Below are 25,282 nucleotides of genomic sequence, written 5' to 3'. Positions count from 1 at the left end.
CAAGCTGCTATGGCAGCAATCCGAACCAATTACAGCAAAGAAAGATCTCTTCTAACTTAAGTGCCATGGATCATAGCCCTTCACCTCATCTTTTCACGTATCTTTACAGGAACAAGCAGTTAAAGATATGCTCGCTACTTCTAGGCTTACATCTTGCACAGACTGGAATTCAATTAACATTATTCTGCAACAAAACTTGGAGGAGCAGCACTTCAGAGCTGCTGCTCACAATGCAGAAGCAACCGAACAAATGATACTCTCATTAACGCCCTGCCTTTCCCTGCTGCGCAAGCCAAATCCGCGAACGCTAAAAGCACCTCAGCATCAGCTGGGTTCACAGACATCCAGAGCGATTTTTCAAGCTCCCTGACTTTTATAGACCAGGGGGGAAGGGATTTGGTGTGCTTTAATCCATTCTATTATATGAGCTCAGAAATGGTTTTGACTCTCTCGCGCTATAAATTAAGCTGGCTGCAGTTATTCTATTTCTGATTATGCTGAAAGTTACTGGCAATAATTTGATGACTACATTTTCTTGTCTTTTTTTTTTTATATATACTTCTTTTCCAAATTAACTTGTGAATTTAGTTTCCCCGGTAGTAAGTAAATAATGCAATAAAACTGGAGATAGTAGCCAACACATTCACATCTGGATCTTTGAAACTGTGGATGAAAACAGTTAAAGCTCCTGTACGTTGCAGGTGGAATTCACTGCACTCACTTCCCAGCCCTTCAGACTGGAAGAACATGTTGTATAATCATAATTTTTTTGCACTTCTCTACGTTTTTTTCATCTAGAAGACTAATCACTTTTTAGACGTAAGTGAATTCAGCTTTGCAAGTCACTAGGCAAATACTACCCCTCCCATTTTAAAGACTGGAAAATTCAGCTCAACAATCATTTAGGGATGGAGCTTCCTGCTCTGAAAATAGTCCAATCTGTGCAATGCAAGCTACTATTAAGTACATCTAAAGATGGAAAGAAATCTGTGTTATTAGTATATTCATAAAAATATATGCAATTAGGGAACAGATTCCATCTGTTTGGCTCCTCTTCCTTTGCTGTGACCACTGTAACACCTTGTCTCCTAAAGCCTGACACCAAACAGAGAGAAAGATGCACACACTCTTGGGTTACCCCTGGGTAAGTTAAGGAGTACGCCACACTGGTCAGAATGGTATAAATAAGTTGCTTCTCTACAGTGTGAGATGGTATTCTGGGAGTCTAACTGCGCCTCGCTCATTCATGTGAATTAATAAATGTGACATTGATGACTTATTTCAGCAGAAATTACTTCCCAGTATCAGTAAGCACAGCAGAGTCCAGCTCCAGGCTGGATACTCAGGACATTAACAAATACCACCTTTTAACAACTTCAGTAAAACCTGCTTGAGATCCCATCAAACTGAAGTGTCCATGTCAGTTATTTTCAATTATTCTAATGATAAGGACATGTCAGGTACACAAAAGATACGAATCAAACAGCATGACTGCCCTAAAATGATAACTTTAGCATAATGCACTTGACAGTGAATAAGCAACAATAGCTATTTTGGGAACAAAAGAGAAATACAACGGATCTGATGACTAAGTGTTCTGGTCCCCAGTGTTAAGAGCAAAGTAGATCCCTGTCGTATTTAACTTGATTCCTTTGAATTAAACACTTCCATTAAAAGTTTCCCACAGTAGCTTTAATATTTAATTATGTATTCCACCAAAGGAAAGAACAGAATCTTTGCAAAGGGTTTTTTTGTGCATGTGAAATATTTATCAGCATATCTCTTTGGACAAGTATTTTTATCCCCCAGGCTGGGAAAAAGCTTCCATGTACAAATCAGTTTCAAAACATTTTATTTTACAGCTTGAAAGTTTTCTATACTTCAGCACCTCATGCCGTGACTTTGTTATTTCACTTGTTAATGAATGGTAATTAAATCTCTTTTGGCTGAAAAGGTTGGAGGGCTCCTGCTGTATTACAAAAACAATTTCTGAAAGTTACAAAAATGCCCAAGTGTCTAAAAATGAAAGAGTAAAGTTTGCCATGTTTTGAGTCCAAGTTAGAATCGCTCGCAAGGATTTATGTGGGAGAACAGCATGTCCCAGCCAGTGTGTACAGTCTCCCCAGTTGAACAGACATAATTATGTCACTTTGTGTCTCCCAGAGTAAACGGAATCCTATTCTTAATAACGTACATTGTGGCCACAAACTTCCTTGATCTTACTAACAACTGTAGCAAGCACTGCATAAGCCCTATTACAGACTTCCTGCACAAAGAACTGCTACATGTGTACATCTAAGTACAGAATTGTTAATTTTGCATTTGCTCAGTAGGGCTTGAAACAGCAGCCTATTAATTTTTCTTCTTTTCTGTTTTCTCATTTCTTTCAGGTGCTTTGAGTCAGAAGATAAATGGAGCGAGTGCTTACAACAGAGGTAGATAAAGGGGAAATAACTACATATTAAGGCATTTTGTGGTGTTACAGAGCTAAATAGAGACACAGTACTGAAGAAGAAATACCTGCATTGTCTCTGCTATTCAGTTACACCAGTGCAGGCTTCTCCTGGCACCATATGGACAGATTTGGTCCACAGTTTGTAAACCAAAATGACATTAATTCTACTATAAAACACCTTTTCCTGAAGGCAATACAGTGATTTCAGAGGGAAATTTAATTCTGAATTTCTTTTCAAATTACAGTTTCTCAAAAAAATCAGGACAAATAGACTTCAGCAAGAAACTGGGGAGGTGAATGTGATGAGATGAATCCATTCCTAAGCTGTAACTTTGGGGAGGGGTCTGCTGAGAGCAAAGCCCCCTCCGGTGAAGCGAGGAACATCTGACCTGTGGCATGGAAACTCAGGCTCCGTGTCAGTCAAGAATCGCTCCTTCTCCCTTTAAATAGAAACAAAGAAAAGGAAAAGACATATTTCAATCTGCAGCCCTGGATGTTTACAAACTAAGGAAATCTGTGTCGTCCAAAGCTTCTTTGATGCTATCACGTATCAAGAGATCATTAAAAAATTGTTGATTAAAGCCTGTTAGGCTAAACCACCAAGATTAGGTGTCTGTTTGCATCTAATTACAAGCCTACGGATGGTTTTTGGAATTATTAAAAATCAGAAATAAATGAGCTCTCTTCATGCTACTCCCCAAAATGGTCAGAGCACCTCATTAGAGCAAGTTTGTACATAAGCTCCATGACTGCAGACTTCTAATCACCATCCCGTTCTAGCAAGCCTGTTTTCAAACAAACAGCTAAATTCATCAAAGGCACGATGGGGAGATATTTTTTTGTTTGTTGAAATTTAATGAACAAATAGTGTTACCTGTCTTCCCATTTTAACAAAGTTCTAGTGATAATTACCCTGCCTGTGACATTTGCAGAAAAGTAACAGTGGGCTGGGGGTGCATTCATAGCCCCAGGAAGTTGCTCCAGCTGAGGATCCAGGAGGGTTTGAATTCGATGGCCGTAAGAGGAGGGAACCAGGGTTAGCTGGTTGCACTCTTTTAACGTTGGGGAGGTAAGTGCAGCAAAACAAATACAAAGGGCAGTATTTCAAACTCACTGTGATACACCTGGAGGTTTCAGAGAAAGGTCCTGAGATATTTAAAATTAACCAAATGGAGCTTTATGAAGTACTAGTTTATCGTAACAGCAGAGGCCTCAAGGCTTTATAAAGGAGGTCAGTGCTATTACTTTTATTTTACAGTCATTGAGACACAAATGTGAGTGCCACCACACTTTTGTCACATTAGTACCCTCTCTCAGTCCCCAGTAATGGAAAAGAAGACACTTCCTGTAATTAATACTTTTGTCTTTGTCTCTAAATAACTGTGTTGGGAGAGGAGGAAGTTCAGAGAAACCCTGTAGGATGAACAGTTACGCTTCCTTTTCCAAATTTAACCCATATGGAGGTGGGAGAATAGGCAAAAGATGGCATAGATGAAGTTAACCGTGAAAATCATTTATAACTGTTTTTAATTGTATCAATGTGGCACTAATAGATGTGCCAGCTGACAGCGCTAAAAACTAACACGCTATATTTAGATGGCTCATCCAATCTCACTATTGGGCTTCTAAGTTTGGGGAGAGAAAATGATCCAGAGTCCATGCTCATTCTTTCTTCATGCTCCCATAGAGACAGCCAACAGATGTGCTCATCAGTATGGAAAATTCTATGCAGCCAAACACTGCAATACATTATGCAGAATTAATGTGCAAGCAGCCACGTGCAAAAGCTCCCAGTTACTACTGACATCCCTTAGTGCAGTTATTTACATATATAGGACTGCAGGATCAGGTCTCTGGTGTGGATTTAAGCTTCATATTTTCTCACCAATCCTTACCAAGATCAAACTGGAACCCCGGTGCTAGAAGCAACTAGGAAAAGTAGTGAAGCAGAAAGGGTGCAGGAAGCAGTAGGAGAGAATGGGAATAGTGAGAAAAAGAAAGCCTAAGACATCTGGGAAAGACAACATTCAGAATCAGAGAGCAGAAAAAAAGGATTTCAAATTCACAACCAAAATCTTAAACATTGGATTTTCAGCTTGAACACAAAACAAAGCTAAATTCCTCTTGTCACTCATTATATTCCTACAGCATCCCATGCAAAGCTGCATTAGTTCAATATCAGGACTTTAAATCACAAGCCAGAACTGTCTTGTGCAAATCAATAGAAGCTTTAGATGATACCTTTGTGTGAGGTTATCTCAGAGTACTAATTCTCTTTCATACCAGGGTAGTCAATAATGCTATTAATGCTATTGTCCCGGCAGGATTCTCTTTTTATTAGTAAAACCAGCCACATTTATTTCAGACATGATGTTAACATTAGCCAGCATGATACAGATCAAGTCCGTGGTTTTGTGTCAGCTGGGATTTAGAGCAACCTGAGATCGTATGAATCAAATGGCCGTGGCTCTTGGGCTGGTATCTACAACCCAGGCAGTGCCTGTCCAGCCAGTCCCAGTGTGGAATGGGGTATGTAAGGGCTGAAGGGCTCCTTGGGGAAGGATCTGGCTGCACAACAGGCTCTATCTATTGCAGAAAGCAAGACCTGTCACGCACAATTGGCAGTTTGGAGAAAAAAGGCTGCTGCTGCCTTCGCGCTGCTGCTGAGCAAAACAAATGCAGTCTAGAGATCACAAAGGCTGCAGTTATCCAGGACTGATGTGCCCAGTTATGCCTTGGGGGGTGCACATCCCCAGTCCAACAGGTTTGACTGGGGAACAAAACAATGAGGGACAGAGAAGAGCAAACAAAGCCCAGCACCTGGCCACAAAGACAAGTGCAAGTCAGGGCTGACAGCACACTACTGGTAGCTTCTGAGCCTGAGGTGGGAGCAATGGGATACCATTATCCTGAAGCAGCACCACTAACAGCATCTGAATGTACTTCCAAAACACAGATGTCACAAAGACACCACACTCATCAGACTACAGTCATGCCTGCTCGTTATGCCCCATCATTACGTCCCCTGCTCATGATAATGCCCCATCCCTGGAGGGGTTCAAGGCCAGGCTGGATGGGCCTTTGAGCAACCTGGTCTGGTGGGAGGTGTCCCTGCCCAGGGCAGGGGGGTTGGAACTCGCTGATCTTTAAAGTTCCTTCCAACACAAACTATTCTTTGATCCTGTAAGAACCACCACCTGACAAGCTGCAGTAATGGCAGCTGAACCTATAAATAGTGTAATGAGTCTGGCACTAGTTGAATTGCACCATGAAATTCCATTCACTGTGTATGATTAACACATCCAAGTTCAGTCACCATCACCTTGCACCATATTTTTGTGTTCTTTATAGTAGTTATCCTCCTAAAAAGTTGGGGGTTTTTCCAGTAGTGTTGACAGGAACTAATTCTAGATAAGATGTAACACCAGAACATGGGTGAATTTCTTCTCATCTGATGAACAGAAAGAAACATGATGCCAAGGTCCAAAATGGAAACATTAAAACTATTGTGAAGAGGATACTTAGCTGCTGGAAATGGATTATCAGGCACTATGGAAGCCTCATATATTGATCCTAAAGCTCCAGGAAGGCCATTAGCACTGCACAATTGTTGCTAATTCCAAACATTAAGGTAACATTATGCAATTTGCAGACGGACAAAAGTCACTGTTTATCGCTGGCTATTTTGCTAATTTAGTCATCAAAACTGTTTGCTGGCTGAAATATGATTAAGGAAGAAATAGATACAGGCAGCTTTGAACTATATTCAGCAACACAGAGAATTGGTGGCTTTAGTGTGTGAGGAAGGGACAGGCTGAGGATGGAAAGGGGTGAAAAGACAAAAGGCAGACACAGAAAAATTTGGTAACAGATCATGCCATCTGACTGCCGAAATCTAAGAAACTTCTCTTTGAAAGGAAAGTCCAATAACTCCATTTTCAGAAGTGACTAATAGTTTTGGTGCCCCAGCTTGGAGATTCATTATCAGAATAGTGACATCTCTCAGCCTCTGCAAACTAGCTCATTTTAATGGGCCAGAAATTGGGCAACTAAGAGCCTAGTCGTTTCCTTTTAATCAAGAGGAGCAGCTGAATGCTCAGTTGTGTACTGGCAGTAGCAGGGAGGTGCCATCAAATTGCTATTGGTGAAGAAGAGACAACTACCTACAGGAAAGTCCTTAGGCTATACCTTCAACAGGGTAAGATGTCTGACAAAGCCAGACTGAGCATTGCTCACGTTCCTCCATCTGGATGTAGGAAGGGAACAAGTAGTGGATGGGCAACGCTCTTCCCTACAACCATGTAGTTAGTTGCCACCTGAAGAAAGGTTGTCCCCCATACCAGATGCTGTTTCATTATAATTATAACTTGCAAAATGCATTGAGGTCCTCAATGCTTGAGGATCTCTCATTCGACATGAGACCAGACACTAATCTGTGTCCTCTGGGCACCATCCCATTGGTATGAATAATTCAACTGGACTGCAGAACATGTCAGCAACATCTCTGCTGGATGTTCTTGTCCTAGCCATAGATCGTGGTAAATCTAGACTGGACTGAAGTAATACAAAGGATAACATTCAGGAAAATCTGGCAACAATATTGTATCTTCTCAGTCAATTCTGGCCACATTCTAATCAATAGGTTAAAGCAGGGTCTAAAAAAAATCTGGTTTATGCAGAAAGTTGCGTAGACAAAACAGTTATTTTCCCATACTTGGCCTGTTGTTCCTTGCGTTTCTGAGCCAGATATTTCTTTTTCACATTCAGAAGCTCGCTGGCAAGTCTTTCAATTTCATATTTGTATTCTTGGCTCTGCGATTCATACATATTCAATTCTGAGGACAAAACCTAACAAGCAAAAGGCAAAAAGCAGAAACCAGAGATGTTAGTTCCCTAACGTAAGTTAGTACTCTTACAAGCAATTTTTCGTTTCACTTTTGATGATATAAGAAATCACTATTTTCCACCACATCTCATTTTCTATCAAGATGTTTCTTTTGATCACCCCTGCTCACCTAAGGACAATTTACAAAATTAAGGCTACGCCATCTAACCACAATAAAACATTTAAAATATTTCCCAAGCATTATGGGAAGGGTATTAACACATACATAAGCTCTTAATGTTCTGGGACACAAATCTGGGTGGAAATCCAAAATGAAGGTCTTAAAAAATAATAAAGCAGGGATTTATTTAATAATAATGGGGTTTATTCACAGGGATCCACTTTGTTACATGAAGTAATTAAATCCACGCAGGCCAAGTAGTACCAGGCAGTGTAAATATGAACACAATGCTGCTTTCATGTGAATCAATAAACTTTAAAAAAAGTAGAAGCATGCATAGTTTTTTTTTTTTCTTTCTTTAAGGAGAATAGCTTGACCTGGCACCACAAAATGGCACGCACACCAGTACACTCCAGCATACTGTGCCTGAAATACACAGTAGCAATTGACTGCATTAAGGACAAATGGGAACCGTATGGAAAACTTCAAATCGCATTCAGTTTAGCTAAACTTTGGCTTCTATTTTACATTTCCTACATTGTTTTTCTTCTCTGTGGAAAGCTAAGATTTGCATAACAGCCTCTTTGTTTCCTAAGGGCCCATCTGCTCCTGCATTTTTTTTCCTCATAGTTAGTATAGACGTGATTATGATGCAGCGAACAGGAGATGATGACTTCAACAGACAGAGGAGCTGGAGAAGTGGATGAACTCCTGGGGAGACTGATCTTTTATGCAGGCACGAACAAGGGAAGATCAGCTTATTCTATCAAAGAATCACTTTTTAATATCATGCTTTCAAAGTTTCCCACAAGATTCCTTCAGAACCAGAAAAACCTTCCTTCTAGTGACAAGGGGATCAGACAGGTCACTCCTGTCCTCCCTATAAAAGTCAGAAGCCTAATATACCTGTATGCATTGCAAGAGAAATAACAAGAATTTAAGACTGGATTCTCAATATATTCCCATTAGTTTGTTTAAAAGAAAACAAAATGGCTTTGATTTGCTTATTAAAGATATTACATTCTAATAAGACTTTCCCTCTATTTTACTGAAACAGACCAGCGTAACGTGCAAAAAAGTTCTTCTACTGCTATTGGTTCTCCCTTGGGGAGATGCAGTATCAACCTTATTTTCCTGATCTAATGTACTAAGGCACGGCCACTGTTTGTCAAAAATCTTCCTGAAGCCTTGCTCCCCAGGATCAGCAGTGAAGTGGTTCTGCCAGCCTGGCAGCTCCCTGGCCAGAGACAGAGGACATCTCTTACTTTCAGCTGTTTAGTCTTCTCTCGCAGAGTGTGCCGGTAGAGCTGCAACTGTTCCGCGGCTTCAGGCCCAGGCTGCCGGGCCAAGACGTGCTTCAATTCCACATAGAGTTTCTCCTTTTCCTAATAAAAAGACAAGAGGAAGAGCTCTTACACAACTACTATAGCAGCAGCACAACCTGTGATGAAATCAACCTCACTGAAAAACGCAGCTCAGCCAGGAAGATATTTGCAGAAACAAATCTGCCTGTGTGTCAGTCTTCCCTCACTAGCCATAAGGTATTTAAAGTTGTTGTGATAGCAGTGGGAAAGCTCATTAAAAGAAACATCCAGCTACTTCAAACCACGAATGAAATAAGCTTAAACACTGTCATCAGCGAGCACGCTCTACCACAGAGAATATGAAAGTCACTGGAAGAGTATCCAGGGGTGGGAAATTAATTACTAGTAACTGTGTTTATTGTAATCTTTCTTCTTATGACCCACGTTGCCTTACATTAAGGATCATAGCTTCACCCAACAGGATGGGAGCAGCCTACAGAAGTGTCAGGGAAGGACTGTACAAAAGAATAGCTTCTTCTTCCAAAGAAAATCCTGCAAAGGACATGTACACACACACACATATAGATATAAATATAAAATCTTTCAATTTAACTGCAGAGGCCCAGGGAAAGGGAAAGAAAGTATAAACAGCAGCAAGTAGGATAAGCACAATTACCATCAAGTAATTTTTATTTGTCATGTGTCTTCTCATTTTTCATGTTGGAACAGTACAGTTGTGGGAATTGGATACAGCCATACCCACACAGAAACCGCACCACGGATCCACTTACAGCTTTCTGTACCGAAATGCTGCTTTCAGCTGTGTTTGGAGGATGTGCTTGTTTTCAGCCTGAGGAATAAAGCTCTGAACAAAGACACCTTCGTAGCTTTGCACATTACAATATTTTTAGCATCTACCCTGTCAGACTAAGATTATTGTAATTTAACATTATTTACCAAGATCCCATCCCTGGCTGGTACCTGGAAAGCTGGAATTAAAAAGGAGGGTTATTTGACTAGAAGTTGGAGTAGCAGACAAAAGAATTAACTGAAGAAGAAAGAAATGCCAAGTAGGAGGTAGGATAGGTGATTATTTACATTGGCTTTGACAAAAACCCTTTTTGCTGTCTCTTTATAAGCTCTGTCTACAATTCTTACCACAGAATTATTCCACAGATGTGGGAAATGGTGCCATCACATCACTTAGAAATGCTATGTATGGCCTGGCTCAGGGCTTCAGCCAGGACTTTCAAAATGGCTTGTTATTTTGAAGATGTAAAATTATAGGTGTCCGATCTTCAAGAGCATAAGGAGTCCCCAGCATCTTCTGAAAACCACGCGCTATAATGGTCACAAATAGGCACCCAAAAATGGAAGCACTTCAAATCATAAATTACTTCTGCAAGCATTGCCCTAGAATTCTAAATATTACCAAGGAAGAACTCCTTGTAAATGAAGCTGTTCGCAGTTTCTCTGGAAAATTCAAAACGTCCTGAGACTCAGACTGGAGTTTGCATAGTGGCAAAAATTAGATTGAGAATTCATTCTCAGAAGAGTTATGTCACTACAAGTGGTTTCCACTACCACCTTTTCTTCCTGAGGAAGCAAGATTTTACTGCAAGCTAAAAACAACAGCAAAAGAAAAATCTGCCTTGTCAAAATCTGGCTGGTCAATATTAACATTCCACCCCTGAATGTATCACAGATTTGTATTTTGGAAGAGTGTAACGGTAATTTGGATAAATATGGAGCAGTTGATGGATTGAAGGTCTTATGTGCAATTGTTTTCCAATTTATTTCTCTCCTAACCCTCTACAAGGGCCAACCAAGCTCTTCAAACATTGTGCAATGGTGTGTATAATAACCCCATTTAGAGACAAAGCGTGCAATTCTATTAGAAGGAGAATCTATCTTATGCAACAGAGAGTCGTTAGCTGTCCGATGTAGATTGTCTCCATAAGCCAACAGAGGCAGAACCAGCTGTCTTGTAATGCATATCCTGTCCTTCCTTGCTAAGCACTGTCCATCTCTTTTACATCTAGTCAATTAATTTGTCACTGGGTTAGAAGCACCATATGTCAGCAAAACATTAAAAGAAAATCCTGGATACGTCTTTCCTCATCAGCAGAACTTTATATTCACAGGTTGGCATTTCTATAATTTCTGACATTTTCCCGCAGGATGCAGAAAAAAAAAAAAAAAAATAAATCAATTAATTTTAAAACAGCAACCACCAGCGTAAATCTAAGTCATTCACAAGGTACATGTGATACTACCACCAAAAAGGCATGGCAGGTACTTTTATCTCTCCACATAAGAAATAAGGAATGCCCAGGAAGAAAAATTGCTGAATTTTGGTTTCTACAATACTATAGTTATATTCAACAGGCAGACAAGCTGTGCAATATGTATTACATGCAGATATCTTACAAATAGCCAGCTACAGACAGCTGATAGAGACAGCACTGAACATCTAGAAAGATCTGCAGGGCTGTCTGATGTGTGAGTTGTATTTGAAGTAGCTTTCAGTTGTAGTGCATAAATTAATACCCCCACACGATGGATCTATGTTCCTTTTTTGTTTTGGAAACAAGTGAAATGTCTGTGCATTCCTCAAAATGTCTGAGAACCCATTGTGGCCGGATGAAGAGAAAGTATCCTGACCCTAGCAAGAAAATCATGTCAGCAATGCTGATGAGCAGTGCAGCAGTCATTCAAAAGGAAGAGGATAAACTGATCTGTTTGGTGCTTACTTGAAGTCAATTAACACTATTTGGTCCCAAGTAGAAGTCAGTAAACTCCATTTCTTTCTTTTGGTGGCTGCACAGATGATGCTGGAGAAAAAGCAGCCTGAAATGCTACTTACAAGTCACACACATACTGTGAGGCACTACTCTTCTTCTTGAGGAAGTGAAGGAGGATCCATGAGATCTCTCTGTAACTCCATGCTGTTAAGCTTTCACCAGCAGGAGCAATGTACGTGTCTTCAGACCAGGTTTAGGCCTGTTTCAAAAACTTTTTATGTGATCCTTGCTATAGCAAAATTCCCATGGAATTCAGCAGGTGTCTGACTGTAGGACTGAGCCCATAATGTCAACCAGCTTCCTTGGTTTATGGCATAAACTAAGCCAAGGTTATGGTGGAGAGAGGAGGGCACATTCATTTTGTGTAGGTAGGGCACACTGGGAGACTCAGATTGAGGGTTACACTCAGCTTTCAGGCATTCCAAAGAGAATTTCAGTGCCTCTGTGAATACCTGCTGTAAAAATTGTGTAAATAAAACTCTACATTATTTTTAGAACAGCCCTTCCTGTTTTAGATTTGTTTTCCAGGGGAGATCCAAGGAGCCCACAGGTCTGCCTTTAGGCTTGGCCATGACAATTTGTTTCTGCATCCCTAAGTCTCCTGAAAATTAATTCAGAGTCGGGAGGGAGGGATAGTGTTGCTTCCCCCTAAATTTAACTAGCTGCTGTCTCAGCCAGAATATGAAGTTCTCCCAGCCTGCCTGCTCTACAATGAATTGTGAAAAACTAATTTTCTTTTGCAGAGAACTGGCAGATGTTTGGCAAATTTCAATTGATTCTACAGGACTTGGTGGTCGCAAGCTGGCTCGGTCTACAGCAAGAAGAATCACTTTTGTCAGCACACTCTTACTTCAAAAGAAGCTATTGCTGCTGACCAGCTCAGCCCAATTTGTTCTTTGTTCCCTGCCAGATGGACCATCAGCCCCATCAGACACACTCACACATCCCCATAATGACACCAAGGCATTTCACTGCTTTGACAAGGAGTGGGAGGCAGTCAGCAATGCTGGGAGAGACCAATGAACCTGGTATTAGCTCCAAAGATGACGGTCCATTTTATATCATCTTCTCCCTCACCACGACACTAGGAAACTCCTGAAATGACCTATCTTGTTAGTTATCCCAGGGTATCATTCTGAGCCAGAGACGATGGATCACCGTACATTTAATGAAGATGTACTCACAGCAGAAATAGGCCATGAAGTCCCAGCTTCCTCGTTTTTATCAGCTTGTCTTTCCAAGTAGATAATTCAACACATTTACCTGGTAGAGCAGCTCACCAAAAGCCTTCTCCACCAGAGCTGCAAAAACCCTGCTGTGCACTGAAAGCTTTCTATCACACAAATTATTAAAAAAAACCTAGACAGAAAAATCCCAAACCCTTTGACTCAGACTAAGTTTATGTCAGCTGCCATCTCCAGCAACTGAGCTAAAGGAGAAGCCCAACAAGATAAAGATGTAGAACAAAAGTGTGTAACGTAGCGCGGTGCACATAGTGTAGTCTGTAACAAACCCCAAAATATTTAACCTAGCTAAAAATCCTCATTTTAATTAGTAAGGTGAAGAAAGCAACGCAGTCTCTCTGTAAGTACACTACAGTTCCTCATGGCTTTGGTGAGGAAAACAAGTCAGTGAAGGTGCCACAGGGGGATTCTTGTTTCTTGGCATTATAACCAAAATGTCAGCGCTCTGCTGAACTCCAGAGCCATTTTGTTTATGATGCCACGCAGCAGCAGAACATCCTGAAGGGGTTGTGCTCCCTTTTCTGAAGTGTTAAACAGGACACTGAAATCTGAATTAAATACATACATAGACATACACATCTAGTCATAGCCACCTTACCTGTATAAGCTGCACACTTATTTGTGTGTATGTGTATACCTACTAGAGTAGCTGTTGACTCGGGACATCTATGATTAAAAGTTTTATGAGGTGTAGGAAAAATTAGCATACAGTAACCTTCACGAATTTTATAACAATAGCAGAAAGTTGCCTCCAGCACTGTGAGAAATGTGCAGGATAAACTTTCTCAATAAACACCTTTTCAAAAGCTCCTGCTCTTTCTTGTCTATTCCACATCCATCAGCAAACACCTTGGCAAGCATGCAGTTCCCTACAACAGCTATTTTCATCATCATCCAGACTCTCCTTTAACTGTCCAATGAGAGGTTTTTTGTTCGGTAAATTAATTCAGGTTTGAAACAGGACATTGAAGTCCTTTCACAATGTGGCAGCACTAATACTGTGTGAGATGTCTGGGGTTTTCTTGTTAAGATGCTGCCACCAATTTGATGGAAAGGCTGAGATCATTTCCCTCTCTTTGGTCAAATTTGCACCGCTCTAGATGGAGTTAAATTAAACCTGTCTTATGACTTCCCCCTCCAGTTGATAATAGTGCTTCTCAAGAGCAAATCTGTTTCCTTTGGCACAGAGTAGACTGCACCAAATTGACTGGCATTTTCAAAACAGCTTAATGAGAGAGGAAAAAAACACCTTGGAGCATCTTTCAAGGTCTTCACCCTTGACTCTTTTTTGTAACAGTAAGAGCAGAATGCTGCATTATTACCATCTTCCAGGAACAACAAAGTACAAACATTTCCAGCTACAGTGCAATCGCAACATTATTATTTTTATTATTATTGCTAGGTACTGGTACTATTGTACCTTAGGAAGTATGTGGGGAAAGAGGGTGGAGGTTTTTGTTTTTGTTTTTTTTTTTTTTTTTTCAATGGACAAACATATAGGTTACAAATCCTCCTCTCAGCTTCTGAACCCTGAGACACAAGGATAACAATCTCTCAGAAGAGAAAGGCATGGATGCCTCTTGCTGAAATAACAGCTGCAATTCCATTTTTACTATTGACATCACAAGCATTTATAAAATCATTAGTCAGAGTAGCTCATTTAATCACAGTGTTTGTACTTTACATTGCAGAAGATAATCAATTAATTATCCCCTGTTCTGTGTGTGTGAACAGGAACACACATGCACACATATACACACAAAAGAAAAGTGAGCTGTTCCTTGAAGGTGAGAATTACCCCTGACATAGCATGGATTGATTTAAATGTTCCAGCTTTCCACAGTGCCTGCAGCTTGACAGCTGGGCTGAAGAGAGCTCCAAACAAACCTTTGTTTCACATCCTAGTAGCACATTGTCTTAAAGTGTCCTGGAGGAGACTGAGAGGTTGATACAAATCTTATCAACAAGGAATCTAAAAATTCTGAGTGAATAACCCTACAAGGCAAACAGTGGGAAACCTTTTACTGGCTAATAATTACTACATATAGGGTTTCAAGCCAAAAAAAAAAAAAAAAAAAAAAGTATCTTCTTCAAACAGACTATTCGACTCTGTATTTTACTTCCTCTGTAATACCTCTGTATTTTAATGCCAGTGTAACAGCATATATTTTATCTATTCAATAGCCATTTAGGTTTTTAAAAGATCAGATGAATCAAAGGAGAATTATCACAGCTCTGCTCTTAACGATTAGCTGTTCCTGCAGGTGGGGGCTTGGGATGGGGTTCCCAACAGACCCAGCTTCTGCTCTGACTGATCTGACAGATGACCTCAAAGGGTCACCTCAAAGGTTCTCTGTAGAGAAACTGCAGAGCTGCTTCTAGAAATACCTATCTGTAAGTTAGGCACCTACATCTCTTTAATCACCTGCTTGACTTAGATCCTTAGATTTCCCTGAAAGATGAGAGCACTTAGTTTCGAGTCCTCTGGTGTTTTGGAATTGCTACCTCTGATAGCTGTCTCAAAGTCAAGTCACCACTTAAACCTACAAATACCTGTCTAACAAGGCAGTAAATCCTACATACATCTTTCTGACAGGATGGCGGAGTTTCCCCGTGTATGTCAAGTACCTCAGGGAAGAGAGAGTCTCCTGTTACACTTTGGAACCTATTAAGAAACAACAGTACATCTAAGAAACACACATGGCAATTCTAAAATCATGAATGTTTTAATACATGGCTTCCTTCAGACTCACTGTAATTAGAGCTGACCCTCTGCTATCCTTCAAGGAGTTCTCTTTCAGCTCCCCCTGCCTGCTTCTTAAAATTCAAGAAACAGAAACAGGACTAAAGGAAGGGGAAAGACAGCAAATCCTAATGCTCATGGAAAGGCAACTGCTGTGCCCAAGTGTGCCATCCCCTGTTTAAAGCTGCAGCTCTATCTGCTAGGACAGGCATGGGAAGAGGTGAGCTCTGAGCCTAGAGGACGTGGAGCAGCGGGGTGACTGAGGCACCCTACCTGGCAGAGAGTCTCCCTCCGTGGGGTTCACGGCTCCCCTGCACTCAGCAGCTCGTGTCTGGCTGTCTCAGAGTGAAGAATGGAGGAACGGGGTTCTTTCTACACCTGTTAGCACCCTCATCTGTCCAATTTTAAGCTACCTTTTTAAAACAAACAAACAAACAAACAAACAAACAGAGTGGCTCTGCCTGCCCCTAAGAGTCCCCAAACAACCTTATTGCTGCTTTCTGCACAGGATTCCTCAACCACAGCACCATTCACACTCATGTAAGAAGGAAAATAAGTGATCTGAAATCGACAAAATCTAATCTGTCCCTGTGGAATGCCTTTTTTTATTGAGTTTTGTTGTTGCTGTTTCAACTCCCACAGAAAATAATGATCCATCACCAAGTGGGGTCCCATATATTGTCCATATATATCCACGTGTCCTTGCTGAGAGAGGAGCAGAATACCCTCTCCTCAATGGAAGAACACTGCCAAAGGGTACACCTGAATAATAAAGATTTGCAGCTGGCTCTGGGCCACACTATATAATAGGAGTTTGTGAATGTATTGCCACGCTGCTGTTGCACTCCTCTGGTATTTTAACTTCTCTAGCAGCCTTTGGATGGCTGACAGTCAGTATTGGATTGCTAACAGCACCGCAAAGTTCCTGCATTGCAATGTAGTCAGCACAGCAAATCATTTACTTTCCTTTAACAAGATAACTGGTTGATTAATACACTTTACCCTGGGGTGTGCAGCAGATTTATTTCCTTCCCAGATACACGCTGAATACAGGAATGAGGAGTAAACAAGTTTGTTTTCAGTTATTTGTTATTTACTGAAAAAATTCCCGAACTTTTTACTTAAGCTTCGTTCTAGCTAGCTATTGTTGAAGCTTAGAAGTTATTGTTTGTCTAAGAACTTCAGGAATGGGTCATTATACAAAATATTTTAAGTTTAATGACACAAGGTATCCATGCTCAGGATTTCTGGGTTCAAATCAGATGCAAGATATTTGTATAAAATACTTTGGTGATCACCATTTCTGCTTTTGAGGTGGAGATGACAGATAACAGTGATGTGCCTTGGCCACATATATGGCCTCCACCTTTCAGTATCTGAATGCTCTTAAATCTTTAATGTACTTATGCTGAAGTAGTGCTTCCAACCAGGGCAGTGATTCCCTTCTCACCCTACAAAAGGGTCTGGACATAAAAAGAATTTCCAAAATTCACTAAAACTTCTAGAAAATACACAGAAATGAATCCCAGTCTCCAAAGCTTCCAGGCCCACCACACTGAGCAGGGCAATACAGCTGCTCCTTGCTTTTCAGAAACCCAGGGCTGGACTACAGCAACGGGTAAAAGTGTGGGAGAAAAGTCACAACCATAAACCACAGCACACTTCAAGCCAACAATCTCTCTCCTGCGTGCTAAAATTCATGGACCGGGAGTACATGCATTAGAAGGCAGGAAACAAATCTATACTTGACACTCAGCTATCAAGGATGTGATTAAATCAGTCTTGCCTGTTGCAGAGGGATGGCATCTGATGACCCACTAGAGTTCTCTTTCCAACTCCAAGTCAAGTATATATACCAATTATTCAAAAAACTTTAAAAACAGGTTATGCAGTCATCATTCTATGATTCAATTACATTTGCCACCTATAAACCCTAAGAGATTTTTACTCCACTTGCAACTTCTTCACCCTCATAAATAGCACCTGAATATTTCTAAAACACCACTAGATCACTTTAAAATGGTGCCGATCCCCAGAAGTTATTTGATCTGTTTTCTTCTATTTCTCAAATGAATTTGCACCTTGCATCTGTCCAAAACCATTTATCATAGGAAATCTGTTTTGGTTTTGAGGGCAACATAGTTCCACAAAGATTTAGTAAAAATGAGATGTTTCTACTAAGAAGAATCACCACCAAAAATGGTTCGTTTGATCACTAACTAATCTGCTTTGCTTCTCATTTCCCAGTGCCAGAAATATTTGCACTATTTTTAGTGGAAAATTATTTTTTTGCTCTAAAGAGCAGCTGATTATCTTCACCTGATGACATTAAAGTGATCAGCGCCTTTCCTACCTGGTTTTTCAAAATCCTGTTTAAACAAACATATCCTAAACAACAAAAAAAAAAAAGCAAAAAGGCTATTTTTCCTGGGAAGACTTTATTCTCTTCCATTTGAATTGCAACATATGTGGGAGGAGGGAAAGAATGTAAATGTCAGTGTGTTTTTAAGAGCAGTTTATCATGCTGTAAATTTCTATAGCATAGAACATCTTCTAATTCTAGATGGACTGAGATTAGAAGGGCTAAAATAAACTAATGCACCAAGAAGCATATTCAAAATGTGCAGAAATAGAAATCAACTCCTTTCTGAGGAGAGCGAGGGCAAGAACTGAACATCCCTCAAATCCCTTTGAATTCTTAAGGCTTACACAAAACTTTCAGGTAGATGTGCGGAGCTCAACAGACCTTCACACAGGTGACTTATCTTCCCTGTTTATGTGATATGATTACTTATTACATCACCACAGGATTGCATATAAGTAAGCTGCATCAAGAATTAATACATTGATCCTACAATTTGCTCAGTGTGTTTTATACAGAACCCTACTGGATACACAATCAGTTTTTTTAAAAATAAATAATTCAATTACTTGGAAAAATAATATCAGTGGCAGAACAAAAGGCACTAAAGGAATTCTAATTGTAAGGAGGAATCATCAGGCCAAGCATAGAATCACTAAAAGACACTAATCCTTCAACTTAACACCAATACTAAAACCCGAAAATTTCTACTTACAGTCAAAGTCAAAATCCCCAATCAAAGCCCTAGCTCAGCAATGAGCATTTCAAGCACAACAAAAGGAAAATAAAAGGAGAGCACAAGAAGGAAAGAACCTGTCACTTCATGCTGCATTGGAGTCTCCAGTTCAAATCAGATTCGAGGCACTGGACTGAAATTAATTTGATGACACTAACTCAGTAGACTGTTGTGCACCAAAATATTGTGCTGATAATTAGGTATTTTTTGTTCATCACAAGTTAGAACTCGGTTACAGCCAGAGTTCATGGGAATACATTATTTTTTCATTTGAAAAAAAGAACAGAGATTCTCTTCAGAGTCCAATTCTAAATCAAGGCAATTCTTACAGTGTGCCTTTAACACACCAGTGCCTAATTCTGCATGGCACTGGGGAAGTAAAATTTTTTTTTTTCAAATGATTCATACCCAGCTGAAAGCCAAAAAGTAAATGTTGGACATGAGCCCTTACTTTTTCTAATAGTCCTTACTATTTCTAATTTCTGTATTCCGATATAAATCCCTTCAAATTCTGGCCACCAACTTAGAACTGGAGTCATAAACTCAAACCCCACTCTAGATACCGTTTTCTCTCTCTACTCTTCCTTAAGATACATACCAATGCTTAGGTTTTTATAAGGACAGAAAAGCATTTTTCAGCTTTTTGTTTGCCATGTCAGGGACTATTTGATAAATGGTTAGAAGTTTTGCCAGCGTAGCTTTATCAGTTATTGGTACAATTTCTTTGTGCTGACATGGCTATGCCAGCTACTGGCTTAGGCAATTAGATACAATTATACTAGCAAGAAAGTATTCTGCCATTCAAGAGCTGGCATAAGCTAAATCAGAAAAGTGACACTTTTTGCCAATAGAAATGGTACTTTTAAGCATAGAAAAGGCCTAAAGCTCAATATACTCACCCCTTTAATTGAGGGCTGAGAGAGCCGCCAGCTTCAGCCACAAGATAGGGCATTAATCCAGTGGTTCCAGAGGAAGTCAAATCCTCCAGGAAATAGAGATAGAAAAGAGGCAAGTCCTAGTAAAGTATAAAAAGCCCAAAAGAACATTTCCCTTTTCATTTTCGAATGGAAAAATCCCTTCAAAAGACTAACTTTATGTATAAATGATAAAGGAGCGGTAAAGAAAGGACTGTATTTTGGCAGTGGATTTTGCACTTCACCTGTAAGTTTCAGAGCTCACAAAGCACTCTCCCAAACTACCTCTGCTAAAAATCTCTCTAAAGGCAAGATGACAGAGAAACAATAATGGGCAGGTCAAAAGAGACTCTTAGGGATTCTACAGTCATTAGTTTCCTGAAGTGAATTGCAGTTATTTTTATGAAAATAGACAATTCTGCCAAAAAAATCCCCGTCTCGGACTACCTACCCTACATGTAATATGTAAGTAGGTTATACTCTCAAATCCAAGTAGAATATATACTCAGCACTGAAAAATATATGAATGCCAAATTTTAGAGGGTAAATCTCAGCCATTTTGAAGATGTACAGATAATACCTAAAAGAAAACTGAACTGGACCTTAAAGATACCAGAATAAAGGCAAGTAAAAGGTGTGTATTCTCCTCCTTCGCAGGAAAATCAGTTACCTGGCATTTGAGCACACTTTTCTGCATTATGTGCTGCATAATGTAAGCTACACGAGCACTGTGAGAGCAATGAAGAACCTAGTGGAAGCATGCTTCATGAAACTGCCAAGCTAGGGAAAGAAATTATTTTTAAGCCGACTAGGCTGTCATGAACAGGGCTGAAAAAAATGATACGACACTGAAAAAACCTGTATTTTAGACAATAAATGGGCAGACAAATTTTATATAACAAATACATGGAAACAAACTCCAAAGCTCCTCCATTAGCTGAGAGAAAACTTTGATTTCAGCAGCTGCCAGCCTGCATAAACCCTCATGGTAATGCACTCTTCTAAAGAAGATTTCTTTATGAAACTTTAGCACCAGCTCTGAGAAATAAAGATGGTTATGTATATGTTCAGACACTATAGCAACAAGAATCTCAAACTGGATAGAACAGGTCTACTACCAAGTTAGCACAAATGAAATAAAACATCTGCCTATTTTGAGTGTTTAGGTAGCTATCATTACTACTGAATTGAGTCATGTCTCTAATATATTCATTCACACACCACTGTAAAAGTGGAAATTATTTTATTCCCTTTTTACTGGATGTGTAGCATGCAAAAGCTAAGTCGCCTGCCCAAGGTCACAAAGAAGGTCCCTTTCACTTTCTCCTCCCTGTATCTTACAATACCTGAAATTAAACTCTGCTGATTTATACTGGAGACAGCAGCATCCCCTCTGCTCCTCCTACTCTCTGTCAGCGGGACCATCAGTTCTTTGGGGGGATTGAAACTTAGCTCAGAACTTGGCTCAATACAAGGACATGTGGGTGTTATCTGGCTGTAATCTCTGAGTCAGATATATGAGCTAATCCTGCCTTTTGCCCTTGCACTCTCTGAAACTATGAGCTCAAGGTGCTAACAGTCTGGAAGCATCACATTCTGACTGCCCAATCCCAGACTTTGATCGTTGACAACTTAAAACAATACTGATTAAGAATATATATGTCCAGAAAAGCAATACTTTCACTGCTACATGCAAGGCTTAAATGAGGCACATTTGCCTTTGCCTCCCTCCACAAATAATCCTGGTTGAACATCTCTCTTTTAACATCTATAAACAATCTTCTGAGATGATTGACAACGGAGGTAACTGACATATAATGCGAATCTTCCCACTGTTATCCATTCCAAGATGTGCAGCTGAATAAAATTCCGCTCAGTCAGACATAAAATCAAATTAGAGGAGTTCACTCTGAAGAGAAAGAACTAAATTTCAGACAAATACAGCAGTCCATAATTCAGTTTTAATGGGATAAGCTCCTAAAACCACACTAATCATAACCCTAACAAGGTAATACGTGACACTGCAAGTTACCCCCTCGCTGTTCGGTGTGCACTAGAGCAGTAGAACATCAGTCACGTGAGGAATTTGCCCCACGTACAAAGTGAGTGAGTATGGTTTTTGCAGTTGGGATTTGTTCAGCAGAACACTCCTCTTATTAATAATTTTACCTTATGGCTATACAACACATTTTGCTCATACCACATGTGTTCACAAAGACCTTCACCCATCTTTGAAAACCCTTGGTTAACACACAATGTATGTCTCCACAAAGCCCTGCAGAACCAAAAAGTGCTCTATCTTTCAACTGCACAAATTCAGAAGGAAGGTAATGACTGAAACACAGAAACTGACTAACCCTGAAGTAACATTTCCTCTGTTTGGCAGAAATGCCATCGGATTTTTATTGACTGTAAGTATTCAAGACCTTGGGTTTGGATCTGATTTTTAAGACAGCATTTTTCATCAACACAGCAGCTCACAACTGTGAGAATGTCTGAGTTAAGGAGAAAGCATGACCTCCTGCTTTGCAGCTACTCTTCAGTCTCAGGATGTCCCCATTTATGTGGTGTATGAGAACTGATCAGTTATAACCCAAGATGCTGTGGCTACAGGGCACAGATAAATCAGAAACAAGAGAAGAGTTTAATCATTTCTGTAACATGGGACATCTTCCTATGTCTTTAATAAAGTGTTTAACTCTGAAAAGTTGTTCTGAAAAACTCAACATTGATCGTCTTGCATATTCAATATTTCTCAGTAAATGTACAATACCAAAAAAAAAAAAAAATAAGGTGCCCTGCTGACAGGTTAAGAAAGATATTTTTGTATGGGATTTTAGAGTCAAGCTGGGCTCTTCCTCTACTGTCAGCGATCAAAACTTCCTGACTGAAATGTAGTGAAACTGCCTTTGACTCACATAGCATGGACTGTAGCACGCTTTTACAGCTGCATCATTTTTAAAGGACTAACAGGTGAGAAACAGGTGAAAAAAAAACTAATAAAAAGGATCTGATCAAATATACATCAGGAGTGGGTAAAGTAAGCAGGTGCTTTTCTACATGAATCTATATTCTGTGATCCTTACTTGGCAAAAATTTCCATTTATATATCTCGCTCATCCTGAAACATTGTTTCCTGCATAAACTAGCTTTTATTTAAAAGATTATTTAAAAAAAAAGGTAACAATCGGAAGAGCAAACTACAGTGCATGCAGTACAAATGGAATTATGTTTTCCTTATACAAACATTACGGTGCTGCCTGAGGGTGCAGCAAGGTGAATACCCTACAAATCAAACTGCAGGTTGCTGACACTGGGCTCATCCATTTCCCAACGTGGGTTATTTCTAAATTCCAAAGGTGTTTTGCACATTCAATATTCAATCTACAGAGTTTTTTGCACTCCATTGCATTACTACACTGATGTGATACACACACGCAGAAATCACAGGCACTCACAAGCTTCACCTTCAACCACTATCCCATCTGCCAGCATGGTGGCCACGCACACGTAAAAATGGTTCTGTATGGCAAGCAAAAAAATTAAGATCCTTTTAAAGGAGATACACACAATGGTTGTGTCCTTGTCACAGGGCAGGATGTAGATGAGGATGACTGGGAGCAAGGAAAGCTGGGAGCGACTTAAACAAGCAAACACAAAATGGGGAAAACTACAAAGTTTGGATGCCTCAGCTCCTGCAGTCTCTGCTGCTGAACAGAGGGGATGTCAGACCAGCCAGGCACAGGGCAAGTCATCAGCAATTACCCCGCTCCTGCAAATGAGCAGAGACTGACTGGGCTGAACTGAGCTGAGCTGACTTCCAGGAGACATTGATTAAAAAAAAAAAAACAACACACAAAAACAAACAAAAAAAAACCTCACCAAAAACCAACAGTGTTGAATACCTTTAGGCATGAGGGAATTTACCAAAAAAATTAAAAAAAAAAAAAAACAACACACAAAACCAAACAAAAAAAAACCTCCCCAAAAACCAACAGGGTTGAATACCTTTAGGCATGAGGGAAGTTACCAAAAGAATTAAAAAAAAAAAACAACACACAAAACCAAACAAAAAAAAACCTCCCCAAAAACCAACAGGGTTGAATACCTTTAGGCATGAGGGAAGTTACCAAAAGAATTAAAAAAAAAAAACAACACACAAAACCAAACAAAAAAAAACCTCCCCAAAAACCAACAGGGTTGAATACCTTTAGGCATGAGGGAAGTTACCAAAAGAATTAAAAAAAAAAAACAACACACAAAACCAAACAAAAAAAAACCTCCCCAAAAACCAACAGGGTTGAATACCTTTAGGCATGAGGGAAGTTACCAAAAGAATTAAAAAAAAAAAACAACACACAAAACCAAACAAAAAAAAACCTCCCCAAAAACCAACAGGGTTGAATACCTTTAGGCATGAGGGAAGTTACCAAAAGAATTAAAAAAAAAAAACAACACACAAAACCAAACAAAAAAAAACCTCCCCAAAAACCAACAGGGTTGAATACCTTTAGGCATGAGGGAAGTTACCAAAAGAATTAAAAAAAAAAAACAACACACAAAACCAAACAAAAAAAAACCTCCCCAAAAACCAACAGGGTTGAATACCTTTAGGCATGAGGGAAGTTACCAAAAGAATTAAAAAAAAAAAACAACACACAAAACCAAACAAAAAAAAACCTCCCCAAAAACCAACAGGGTTGAATACCTTTAGGCATGAGGGAAGTTACCAAAAGAATTAAAAAAAAAAAACAACACACAAAACCAAACAAAAAAAAACCTCCCCAAAAACCAACAGGGTTGAATACCTTTAGGCATGAGGGAAGTTACCAAAAGAATTAAAAAAAAAAAACAACACACAAAACCAAACAAAAAAAAACCTCCCCAAAAACCAACAGGGTTGAATACCTTTAGGCATGAGGGAAGTTACCAAAAGAATTAAAAAAAAAAAAAAAAGGAATAATTAGACCCTGTGGGGAAGCAGTGCCTTATACACTGGCTGTTATATTGACCACACAGCGAACTTGCTAAGCAAGACAAATTATATTGAGGGGACAAATAAAAAAAAAAAAGGAGCTAAATTGCTGCTGTTTCTTATAATGGTAAATTTCAGTAAGGATCAAGCCGATACTCTCTGTTTAATTAGGACACACTGCCCAGAAGGGGGCCTGGTGAAGCAACGCTCCTGGTGCATACAGCCCAGCTCCCTCTGGAAAGTAAACGTTAGTGCTCTCCATTCATTTCCTTCTGCTGGAGGTGCTCCTCAGGCTCGCTCCTTCACCACAGGAGTTTGGACATCAGTTTCATAGGTTATTAGCAAGCATTTTGCTTTAGTGAGTATCAGAGTACTTCACAAAACAGATGTTACAATCATACCATGTTATATGTATGTAGGAAAACCAGTCCAAAGAATAATGAAATGATTCATACAAGGTTATCCAGATGCACCCGCAGAAGCTCTCAGCTTGTACACTTAGCTTCAAAGTCCTACACCAATGACCAGTAGGACATACTGAGCTTTGAGGAAATGAGCTGGGGGATGTTCCCCATCTCTGGTTACCTCTCCTCCTATATAGGACCTACATAGGAGACCTACATAGGTGACCATAAGGTATTACATAGGAGACCTGCCCCTAACAGGGCTCCTGTGTAAAAGCCCCATTTCAGTCATTGTGAAAGACTCAAAACTACTGTGGCAAACCAGAGAAGAGCTC

General features: G+C 39.8%; 1 protein-coding gene across 1 annotated transcript in view; it reads right to left on the bottom strand.

The window, feature by feature from the left end:
• Positions 1–2,659: 2,659 nt before the first annotated feature.
• Positions 2,660–25,282, bottom strand: part of CFAP58 (cilia and flagella associated protein 58) — a 61,435-nt gene continuing 38,812 nt past the window's right edge. The window contains exons 16-18 of the mRNA XM_014957612.1: positions 8,727–8,846; positions 7,170–7,303; positions 2,660–2,895 (exon numbers count right to left, since the gene is read on the bottom strand). Coding sequence (XP_014813098.1) covers positions 2,775–2,895; positions 7,170–7,303; positions 8,727–8,846 — 375 coding nt within the window. The 3' untranslated portion in view covers positions 2,660–2,774. The remainder of the gene's footprint in view (positions 2,896–7,169; positions 7,304–8,726; positions 8,847–25,282) is intronic.

This window comes from Calidris pugnax, unplaced genomic scaffold (genome assembly GCF_001431845.1).
Source record: "Calidris pugnax isolate Ruff unplaced genomic scaffold, ASM143184v1 scaffold4, whole genome shotgun sequence".
NCBI lineage: Eukaryota > Metazoa > Chordata > Aves > Charadriiformes > Scolopacidae > Calidris > Calidris pugnax.
This window is presented reverse-complemented; position numbering and strand designations above follow the sequence as displayed.